General features: G+C 36.8%; 1 protein-coding gene across 9 annotated transcripts in view; it reads right to left on the bottom strand.

The window, feature by feature from the left end:
* ADD3 (adducin 3) overlaps positions 1-12,438 on the bottom strand; it is a 124,752-nt gene that overhangs the window by 14,332 nt on the left and 97,982 nt on the right. For all 9 annotated transcript variants that reach the window (XM_060125879.1, XM_060125872.1, XM_060125880.1 and 6 more), the window contains 2 exons: positions 2,318-2,456; positions 160-311 (listed from right to left, as the gene is read on the bottom strand). In XM_060125879.1, coding sequence (XP_059981862.1) covers positions 160-311; positions 2,318-2,456 — 291 coding nt within the window. The remainder of the gene's footprint in view (positions 1-159; positions 312-2,317; positions 2,457-12,438) is intronic.

Raw genomic sequence — 12,438 nt, 5'->3', positions numbered from 1 at the left:
CTGCAGCCTCTCCCTTAAACATAAGGTTTATATCAGGATGAGGTTGTGGTCCAGCGTGCTAGGTTCAGAGAATACCAGACTTCTGAGTAAAGGTGAGGAGAGTATAGTTGCCTTTAAGTTGGGATTTTAAAAAAAGGAACTGAAAGACGAAGGACTCACTGAGATATATGTATTTGCCAGGTGGGCCCATCCAAACAAATCTGCAAGTCTGTATAGGCTGGCAAGTTTACAACGAGTAAGCTTTTCTCCCTTCATGTACGAGGACGTATCTGTCCCAGGAAGGTCATTGATGGGTGTGACCATGCCGAGACCTAAACGAGGAAAAATTGTGGAGAAAGAACCAGGTCAAATAATTCCTTACCTGAAAATTAGTTGCCAGGAAGCAGCCTGAGTCCGAGAGTGTCCCAGCCTGTAAATGATGATCTGAAACCTATCAGCCCACACAATGTTGCATTAGCTTATCTTGCTTCAGAGAAGTACACTGAGAGTAAAAATACGTATCACCTATCATCTTGCTGTTTCACCTAGTACTTGTTCGAGAGTGATGTTAGGGAGTCAGGCTCACACCACTGCGGAAAAATGGTCACAGGATCCCAATGGTAAAAGCGTGATTAACACCGAGGTTATTGCTAATTTTATGATGAAAAGATCTCAACAGAAAGCTATTGTACCTTTCTAATACCTCTTTTGACTTTTATTCAAACAAAGAATATTTAAGAATGCAGTCAAACAGCAGTCTGGTTTCTGCCCTCACCAAGCAACAAAAACGAGTCTTAAATCTCTAATGACCCAATTGCTGAATTCAACTTTCGCTCAGTCTTCATTCTCCTGGACACCATTTCCCACCTCTTTCCTAGACTTCTTTTCCAGGCCTGTGTGGTACTATCGTGGACCTCTTATCCCTTAGCCCTTATGGACTCTTGTTAGGATGCATGGCACACGACAGATAATCAATGTTATAGAAAAAGTGAAGAAAACTAGCTCAACATTTTAACTTTCCTGTTGATTCTGCTAGAATGTTTCTCCCAGGCTGGAAGAGTGAGTGATTTTGGAACTCATCGTTCTTCTCACCATCCATCTGCCACCCCCGCCATCACCACATTCAAACCTGTTGCTAAGTCTTCTCTCCTCTTCCTTGGCTATGCCTTTCTCACTGATCTCTTCCTTCTTTTACCCGCAACCACTACTTTAGTTCAAGCACTTATAATTCACTTTGGGACTCTTTCAAAGATTCTTTAACCAGTATGTATGTCCCAACATACTGATCCACTTAGGAGTTCTACCCTCATCTTGCACGTTCCCACCATCATGTCTCTTTTCATACCATTCCTCTATCTGGGAAGTATTTGAATTTGTTGAACTCTTGTTTGTAAATCTTTAACCAAAAAGAAAAAAAAGGAAGTAACAAAGGAAGAAAGAGAAGGAAAAGAAAAGTCCCTGATGGTCTGGGACTCTGTGTACCTGCCCTGGTACAGCAGTGAGTTCTCTGCACGTCTCTCTGAGATGTAAAGTGCTTGGACTCAACGCCTTATGATTCTTGGTATCCTTAGTGTTCAGTCCACCAAACTGGTGCTCTCACTAAAGAACTGTTAAATGAATAAAATGTCCTAAACCCTTTTACACCAAACTCTAACTGCTCCATCCTTTAAAGTCTGGTTAGTTGAGGCCTCTCTTCTTCCACAAAGTTCTCTCTGTCCACTTCAGCCAATAATCAATTCCAACTCTGAGTTCATAGCTAGATGACTTAGAAAAGGTCATTAGACAATTTCTTACCAGCTGCTTTGTAATTTTTTCCTCTACAGTTACCTTGCAGTTTTTTTTTTTTTTTTTCTTTTCTTTTTGTGGTACGCAGGCCTCTCACTGTTGTGGCCTCTCCTGTTGCGGAGCACAGGCTCTGGACGCACAGGCTCAGCGGCCATGGCTCACGGGCCCAGCCGCTCCGCGGCAGGTGGGATCCTCCCGGACCAGGGCACGAACCCACGACTCCTGCATCGGCAGGTGGACTCAACCACTGCGCCACCAGGGAAGCCCTACCTTGCAGTTTTAATCTTTTGTGCATTCACTGTATGTCTCCTCAATTCAAATATGCATTTATCTGGGGCAGGGACCACATTTATAACTATTTTGTAATCCTCACAAAGTGTAATAAATGTCTGGTTGGTATGAAAAAGTAAGAGATCCTAACACTATGTTACTCTAACTATTAGATGTTATGAACTTAAGGACTGAACCAGATCAGAATATGCTGCTAGAAATGTGCAGTGTACAAATTAGAGATGAAATTACTGTCTTTTAAACTTTATGAAACTTGACGTACTGAGGGGAGGTGAAGTAAAGCCCGAGAAAGAATTGGCCATGATGTAATCTGCAATCTGTTGTAATGCTAGTAATCCAGTTGGATTGTGGCCTTTCTTCATCTGTTCTTGAATAAGGCATTCCAGGTCTTCCCGAAAGGCCTGTAATACACAAAAATAATCACTGAGCACATGCATCTCGCTTGGAGCAGAACAACCCAAACATAACTTGCTCTGATGTAATCAGTCTTCTTCCCCCATCCCTCTCTTGAATAGCTTTCATGTACATTATTTTAAAACAAATATAAAACACAAAATAATAAAATTAAAACACTGGAAGAAGAAGCAAGAAGCTTGCTTTCAGGGGAGGGAAAATCATTAGGCATTCTTAATCTCAAAGCAAATGAGCTATACTACAACATCTATAATAGACAGGTATAGGTAAAAGCAACTTTGTTAATAATATGCAACTAGAGCACCAAGTACAGACTGATGTAAAAAGAGACCCATTCCTTGCCTAGCAGCTCATTATCTAGGTTAGGATAGAGTTCTTATCTGAATGAGGCATGACTCTGACTATAGCAACTCCCAGCAAAAGTTTTCACTAAGACATAGTAAATCATGGCTTCCATTTTACGATTTCCATGGCAATTCCGTAGCTCTATAAACTCTGTAAGCAAATTTATAAAAGCTGAGAGTTGATTACTTCCCTTATGCAACACTGTGCTAAAGAAAGAACTTTTCCCCCCAGCTTCGGGTACTGTATGTTCCTGTTCTGGAGTGCTGCTTTTCTTTCTTTTCTTTTCTTTTTTTTTTTTTGCGGGGTGGGGGGGGGTAATGTGTGGCAGAAGCAGTATTTATATAAATAAAAATACTGAACATTAAGAGAAAATTTTCTATTCCAGTAACCCTTGAGTTGCTAATATGATTCATCATTTGAAACATCTCCCAATCCTTCACATTAGTTGAAATAGCTGGTTTTGTATTTCTATCACACTCAACCAACACTTATTTTATTAAATTCATCATTTATTCTCTTGCTCATGTTTATATTCATTCATCTTAAACATGAAGGCTCTTGCAATATAAACCATCTAGACCTCGCTCTGCTGTTTGAGATTGGTTACATGTACAGCAGAATGCACTGCTGGAAATTAAATTCAGTTTGTTCCCGCCTCACCTAAGAGGGAGAAGGCAGAAAACTGCTTTGGAACCATTACCTCCAAGAGGGGTAGATATAAACACCATGGAGATAATTGGGAAATCCTCCTTAGAAGAGTGACTCTCCTTCAAGTCGCTGAGAATAGCCCTCCTCAGAAGGCTGGGAATAAGATCTCCTGGAGCAGTTGCTTAGATGTAGCTTTGCTTAGAGGATGGCTGAACACCTCTGAGCTTTTCAGAAGGAAGAACTTTTTAAAAAAGTTTAAATAATGGCAGAGAAGCCCATGGTGAAAGTGGAAATGTGGTTGTGAGGCTATGAGGTGGTAGTACATATTAGAACCAGTACTGACTCATGTTTGTGTTGCTTTTAGAAAACTTTCTGCTCATACAGCAAATGGATGTTTGAATGATTAATTTTAAAAATACTAGCTGTGACTTTATTTGAATTCTGAGTTCATAGAGAAGTTTATACCAGTTAAACATGGTTTTTCTTTTACAAATTCAAGACTTGTTAAATGTAAATCCTTAGCATAATTATAAAAAAATTCTAAACATCTAATTCCATTGACTTTTATCTAGTTCATTTAAATACATGATTTAAACCGGAGAAACTATCGTATAAAATATTCTCTACAAAGACACATTACATTTATCAGAAAACTCCATTAGTACATTTCTAAGACCGTGTGAACATAAAATGGTTGTGAGCTGCATATAAGATGGATGGACGCATTCATACTGATGAGTAACATGAGTGTTTTACCATATTTAAGGCTGAAAGGAAAAGAATCTTCCAGATATACTCATTTATCTTTATATAAACTACAGAAAACTTCTAGATACCTGACAATGGGCCAAAATTCTCTTCTGAAACTTTATCTTCCCTTCAAAACCAAACTCTAAACCTTCCACAGTTCAAAGCAGCTATAACCAATATTCTTTGATTTAGTGTAAAAAAAAAATTTACACCTACTGTATGTATCACAATATCTCTGAGAAGTAGGCATAATTTATTTTATTGAATGCACCTTATGTTATTCCAGGAAGAATTTAAGGCAGATTCCATAGATTAACATGACACGAAAATAAATTAAATATAGGTAAGAAAAATCAAGCTAACGAGAAAATAGGCATATGAAGGTAAGATAGAGCCAGGAATGAGGTTAAGATACAAAGAGCATACTATAAAATTGTATCATTTGCTAGAGATGGGCCAACTTTTATCTAAAGTCTCCAGCAGCCAACATGAATCAACGCAATCGCTCAATATGCTGGTTTACAAGGGTTTTAAGAAATTTTAAAAAACCCCAACTAGTTGCTCAAGAGAATCACAACTATTTATGACCCTGATGAGAAATTTTTGCTGGGTGGATTGACAAAGCTAAATAAGAAAGGTTGAAAAATTTGTTCACAGAGGTCACAGAGCTGGTAAATGTCAGAAGCAAGGACTCAGGTCAAATGCTTTTTTTATCAGTGAAAATGCTTTTTTTACTTCCATTTATCCCATAGCATGATGAGTACCATCCTAAAGCTTTGAGATGATCCATGGTGTCACAGAGGAATGTGAAGGAAAGCCCTTCTGTAATTAATTAAGAAAAAAATATGAATTTCCCCTTTAAGGCTAGTGAATTGCTTCTATGCAGTATAGAAGAAGAAAATAATTTTCAAAGTAAATGAAATGTCCCCAGCCTTTTTATATAGTTGACAGTGCTTCAACAGATATGAATTCTTCTATTCCGAAAGATTTAATATTTTTTGTCATGAACATTTATAACTCAGTTATTATGTTCCAAATATTTCTGAAATATTGTTCAGATAATTACCTAAGCCATAAAACAGTCAGTATAAAATTTACTAATGATATAAAATTGTTTCAGCTGGTTTTTAAAATTTATCAGTAAACTTAAGCTTTCGTTAAAATAATAAAAATTTTGTTTGTCTTTATGGTGGATAGTTAATCATATTCCTACTAAAATTCAGTGTTAATAAAATAATCCTTTACAGTTGATTCATTTGAATCTCACAACCAAGTCCTGAAATAGGCAATGACTTGCTCACGGTTACACAGCTAACAAGTAAATGGAATAAAGATTCAAATCTTAAACTCTCAGTTGGGCACAGATATTTGCCTAATTTTATCAGAGATGGGTTGTATCACTGAAACCAAACACAGGCATACCTTGTTTTACTGCACTTTGCAGATATTGTGTTTTTTACAAATTGAAGGTTTGTGGCAACTCTGCCGAGCAAGTCTATCAGTGCCATTTTTCCAACAGCATTATTTTAAAATTAAGGTATGTACATTGTTTTTCTAGACACAATGCTACTGCACACTTAATAGACTACAGTATAGTGTAAATATAACTTTAACATGCACTGGGAAACCAAAAAATTCGTGTGACTCACTTTATTGCAACGTTTGTCTTATTACAGTGGTCTGCAACTGAACCTGAAATATCCCTTAGGTATGCCTGTACAACTAATAAGGCAGCAGGTGTGCTGTGATCAGAAATATGAGTAAACCTCTTAGGCTAGATTAGAGCATTAGGTTATAATGATAGTTAAAGCAAAAAAAATTATTCAGCAGATCTTGGAGTACCAAAACTTGCCCTCTTATAGCTAGGAATTCTCCCACCAAAGCAGAATGAGAAATTCAGTTATAAGCAGGGCAGCAAGATCACATGCTGGGGCTTCTGAAGTCAGATTAAACCAACAATTCCCTAGGGTCTCTACTAGAGAAGAGTCAGGTTAAAATATCAAACAACACATACACATATGTGGTTTTACAGCATAAACCATCTTCCTTCTCAGATAGAGAAGAACAGAGAAGAGAAGGCAGTCCCTGAATACATGAATACATGAACATGAATAAGGCAGAGTGCCATCGGGGTGATAGATTCCTTAAGGCCGTCAAAAACCAAAATACAGTCCAATGAATTATGATTATAATCTTCAAAGTGTTGTCACAAAAGCATAAAAATGCTTTAAGTTAGCGATATTGTATTTAACCCTATGTATATATTTCCACAGAAACAGTTGTCTACTATGTGCTAGGCACTGCACTACATGCTTTTATGTTATTTCATTAAACTGTCACAACCACCATGTGAGGTCCATTTTTACCAACAAGGAAAAGTGAAGCTCAAGTTAAGTGAGTTTCCTAATGTCACATAGCTATTAAGTGGTGCTGAGCCAAGATCCAAAACAAACACTATATGCATACATGCATGTATAAAACATTTATATAAACAGATTAAAACTGGAAATGATGAGAAAATGGGCTGACCTCTAACTTAGGTCACAATAGTCTGGTACTCCAGGATCTCTACAATCTGTTAGGTCAATTTTTGGCTCTATCTCCCATTACTACCTCATGTTCTGGTAGCCTATGAGGTTTGCTGAGCATTCTCTGATCACAACTTGTACTTTTCTATCCTTGCTCACTGTATGTCGTCAAACGGAAATGCTGGCTTCTACTGTTCCTCTACCAGATGAATTCTTACCCTTTACTCAACACTCATCTTAAAATGTCACCTTCTCCTTGAAGTCTCTCCTTTAATCACCACAGTTAGGAGGGATCTCCATATTTCTTCTCTTCTCACCCCACTCTGAATTATTTTAACATTTGCCTATACTACATTTAGGGTAGCTACCATGATTGTGATTTATTTTTCATACTCTACTATACAGTAATATCTGATGGCTGGGACTGTGTCTTTCACACTTCTAGAGTCTCCTGGACACAATTATTCAGTGCTCAATTATTATAATCGTAAGTTAGAGCTTCTTTTCTATATTTTCCTAGATATAAGGAAAGAATGCAAAGAATCTGATCTCCTCTTGAGTTAATGATAGCAAAGATCCATTTCATAGGTTATTAGCACTGGAATCTGAAGTTCTAGAATACAGTCTTATCAGTCTGTCACTTGAATGAAAAATTCCTCCTGTGTAATAAGGCTTGTCCATCATCTAATGGGAGAAATTCAGTTTTTTAAAGTAAGAAATGAATCTTCACAGAAGTTTATACATTTTTGAAAAGTCATTTAATTCTTCAACTCAAACAAAATCCTACTTGAAAACTTGGTTTGTCCTCAGAACATTATAGTTTGGACAGCTCTCTCATCAAACACATGTCCAAAAAAGTGTGGTTAAAAAAAAGTGTTTTTCACTAGGTGAAAAACAAAATGTTTAACTTAGAGGGAGGGTGCCTGCCTTTAAAGCCTTCTCTGAATCTCCGTTTCATTTGATACTTCTCCTGTCAATGTTGAAGGAGTGATCCTGTAAACTTTGAATTCATAAAGGTATGGATAAAAATAAACTTGTAAAAACACAAAAGATTCAGAGATTTGAGATTCATGTAAGGTCAGAGTATACTTTAAGTATACTCTTAAAGTATATACTTTAAGTATATACATATTCACGTATACTATACACCAAAAGCAGGAGTAATTTGAAACATCAGATCTTAAGGCTTCTGCATCTAAGATCAGAACTTTCAGGAGAAAGTGGCAATAGATGAAAGATTTTTTATTTTTAAATCACAGAAAAGAGAACCAATTTGATAAAAGAAACTGACTTGATACGATTATTTTGGTTAAGGCTAAAAAAAATTACATAGACTGACCTATAAGTAATGTCTAACTTAATGAAAATCAGTTAACAGAATACTGATAAGTATCAGAACTGGATTTTAAATATCCACATCTGGATGTTCTACCTCAAAATAATTACGAGAAAGAAAAACTGGAGCAAAAAGAAAAACAGATTACAGACTTGCTGCTCCCAAGGCACCCTGCAATTATGCTATTAGATCTCTCCTAAAGTGGGATTAGGAGCATAACAAACTTACTTAGAATTTTTCCATTAAGAAATGTATTCATTTGGAAATAGATTACCACTGGTACTGTTGAAAGGAGAAAACACAAATCAACCAAATCTTCTTCTGGATGATCTTTCTCCTGTATCTATGTGTCTTAATTAATATAAAGCTAAAGGTTAGAATAATATCTTTTCTTAAAGCTGGTATAAAATAAAAATGCAAACAAAGTTAATGAAGAATACTTGTATCTGAAACTTCTGAAGTGACCAGATAAACCATGGTAATTTTGACCAACTATTCTAACTGAGGTGATCTGTTAACATTTTAGGCCTTGATTACAGTGAGATTCTAACATGTATATGGCTTTGAAGTTTCTCCTATCTTTAAAATAAGTTTGAAGCATGACACACTGCCCTTTTATTAAGAAATGTTAGTGTGTCATGTGCCTGAGCAATCACCACCTACACTCCTGTCGTCCTATCTTTCAGAGTAACATTGCACACTTCTGTTAACAAGTCTAAATTGCTTCTTATAGTGATATGGCTTAAGAACGTTCATTCTTTTTCTGAAACCCACCAACTGATTGTCATTTAAGCAGTCAAGTTCAGTAGGAGCTTGTTGGACAACATTCAAGTGTTTAATGACTCAAAGCCCACTCAGCTATTCATATATCTATCCATCCATGTATTCAGAATTTACTAAATATCTACTATGCACAATGCGCTATTAGTTTTCAACTTACATGATTCTTTAACTTTGATGAGGTCCATCATTTAATTCTAATAGTTTGCCCTGGACACTTCATTCCGAGACAAGGGCAATCATATATATGTCATCAGAGACATATATATGAGGAATATATTGGTCAAAGAAAACTTATGGATTCTCCTGAGTGCATTAACAAAATCTCTAGCTAAACAAGTTTACTCGCCAGCTCTTAATCTCTAAGACAAATACTTTCTTAAATTAAAAAAAAAATGACAAAAGTGTGTGAAATTCCTAGAAAGAAGTAATAACTTGGAGTTAGGATGAGACAAATTGCTCTTATTTTCTCAGCTCAAGGCAATAAGGTGTCAAGTTTGTTATCCAAGTTTACAGACACCAAAATGTCTTATGATTCGAAACTCTTCTTGAGTTGGGTTGAATTAACTTGAGCAAGAGAATTTCAAGAAGAATGAAACAATAATATATGAGTGGAATTTTTTCATAGTTATTGAATGCTTTAAGTGGTACAGCCTAGTGCGTAAGGGTGTGAGCTTTGGAGTTTACATCCAGACCCCACCATTTAACTAAGCTTGTAAAAACTTCTGCAAGTTATTTAATGCCTCTAAGTTTCAGTTTATTCCACTGTAAACTAGGGATAGTAATACTTCTTTGATTGAGTTGTTTTGAGGATTAAATAGGATTTGGTACATAATAGGTGCCTGGTACATAGTAAGTGCTTTAAAAAAAAGCATTATACTTTGCTTTTATTAGTTTTTCTCCTGATTTCCTTTCTTCCCAAATGAACTCAGCAATTAAAACAGAAGGATTACAAATTTGTTTCTTATGAACATGAATTAGTAATACCTTTGATTTTGATCTTTATTGGTTATGGGTTTTGTCCAACAGAGTGAACCCCAAAATTCACAGGAGACACACAAAGGTTTTAAGAAAATTATATTCACAGAAACATTACAAGCTTGGACTTAAAGAAACAAAGAGAGTACAAAAAGGAAAGAGGTCTTTGAACTCTAAGACCTCTACAAGTGGAACCAAAAGCTCAGAGGGCAGAGCCAAGAACTAGGGAGACTCATTCCTACTAAGTAGAAGGACTGAATCTTCATCAAGGGAACTGCCAAACATTTGCCCAGGTGAATTTCAGAATTGCTATGGACCAGTGACTACTTTGTACTCCCAATTTTCTCCCTTTTTGAACAGGAATGTCTGTAGCAGTTATCTTTGCCTGTCCCACCACTGGGTGTGTGTGGGGCAGATAACTTGTCTCTTTCGTTCTCCGGTCTATAGATTGAGAGGAATTGTACTTAAGAAATTACACTTGAGGAGTATCATCTATACCTGGACCATATTTAGATGATGATATTCTGGATTCAGGCTAATGTTGTAATAGGATGAAACTTTTGCAGGGGTGTTAGGAGATGGTGAGTGTATTCTGCATGTGGAAGGAGGAGATGGTGAGTGTATTTTGCATGTGGAAGGAAGGTAAATAAATTGTGGCAGACTGTGATACTTTTAAAATAAATTGTCATCAGAGAGTGGACAATCCTCCCCTCAAAAGGTGGAGCTTAATTCCTCTCCCCATGAGTATGGGCTGAACTTAGTGACTCACTTCTAACTAATAAATATGGTGGAAGTGATGGTGTTTAATTTCTGAGATTAGGTCATAAAAGGAACTGCAGGCTCCTCTTTGCTCTCAGATACTTCCTCTGGGGGAGAACACTCAGACAGCCTCAGGTTTAAGGTCCATGTGGCAAGGAACTGTAGCCTTTTGTTGACAGTCATGTGAGTGACCCATCTTAAGATCAGAAACTTCCACCCCAGTCAAGCCTTCAGATGCAGCATCCTTGACTGATGTCTTGACTGCAACTTTATGAGAGACCTTAAGCCAGATCCACTCAGCTAAGCTGCTCCTCAATTCCTGACCCACAGAAATGACAAGCTAATAAAAGCTTGTTGTTTTAAGCTGCTAGGTTTTGTTATTTAGCAATACAGGCCACCATGTATCATTTCCTGTGGTGAAAAGTTTGTTGTATTAAAAGAAATTTGAAAGCCATTGTCCTAAAACATGGCAGAAAGACAAAATGTATACACTTTTCCAAGTCTTTCACAAACAAGATTTTAAATTCACTAGCAAAGATCTAGGGAAAAAATGATCAATCCACAATTCTTTTAAATTTTCTTTGTTTCTCTCTGGGCTAAAAATTATCACTCTTGCTATATGAACATGGAAATGACAATCTATATACCTGCCCTTTCCCATTCTTTCATTAAATTCCCCTGGGCATAAGTAAAATTGATACTTTTAAGCCAATCTACAAGTAGCAATACACAAGTAAAAACATTAGGTAATCTCCTGTTATACTGTCATTAGTTTAGTGGAGAAATTATTTAAAAAAAACCCTGGCATAGAAATGTAGTTGGGTACTTTTTCCGTTTTTTTTTTTTTTTTGGCTGTACGCTGGCCTCTCACTGTTGTGGCATCTCCCGTTGCAGAGCACAGGCTCCGGATGCACAGGCTCAGCGGCCATGGCTCACGGGCCCAGCCACTCTGCGGCATGTGGGATCTTCCCAGACCGGGGCACGAACCCGTGTCCCCTGCATCGGCAGGCGGACTCTCAACCACTGCGCCACCAGGGAAGCCCCGGTACTTTTTCCTTTTAAACTTTAGTTAGAATTGAATGATCCTCTTTGGAGCACTTCCCAAAGAAATCTCAATATTTAATAATCTTGAACAAAATCTGAACTTCATCTCATTCTTTCAGTTACTTTATTCTATATATTACCATAATCCTTTGGCTAATGAGTTTGTTCTTCAAAGTGGAGTTTCTTTATAGAAGGAAATATATCTATATAATTAGCATGCTCTTCAAGTATTTATAAACATAGAAACTAGTCTGCATAAAAGAAGGCACTGAACATTTAGTCCCTCATGATGACTTTTCTGGTTAGTCTCCTTTTCATTGGGAAGAGGTTTCTTTAAGGGTTTACTTAAAGGATAGCTTTACATTTAAGCTATACTTAAATTCCTCAAAGCTTGCCTTGCTTTTATAACTTGTACTTGCTTTTATCTAGGCCACTGATATATAAGAATTACTCAGGAGTGGAATTCCCCTTTGGCTTTGGACTCAGCCTCTGTGATTAAATCCACAAGGGCACAACAAAAATGATTCACCAGGGCCACCTCAGGCAGTTCTATGTCTTGGTGTTTATTTTAGTACCTAAGTTGGAAATCTAATAGAACCCCAACCTGGGCATCGTGTGTCTATGTATGCTGAACTCTGTCTTAAGGGGCCCATGATCTTCATTATACATAAAGCTATGAATTCATTTTGCATGTTAAATCAAGCTGTTCACTCATTTTCTAAAACTTATATGTGACCTTTACAATTCCACTAAAGGTTTGTAAGAAACTTAACAAATCACTTGAATATGATTTACAAAGTC

The sequence above is a fragment of the Lagenorhynchus albirostris genome, chromosome 16, assembly GCF_949774975.1.
Source record: "Lagenorhynchus albirostris chromosome 16, mLagAlb1.1, whole genome shotgun sequence".
Taxonomy (NCBI): domain Eukaryota; kingdom Metazoa; phylum Chordata; class Mammalia; order Artiodactyla; family Delphinidae; genus Lagenorhynchus; species Lagenorhynchus albirostris.
Note: the sequence above shows the minus strand (reverse complement) of the source record. Positions and strands in the feature narration are given on the sequence as shown.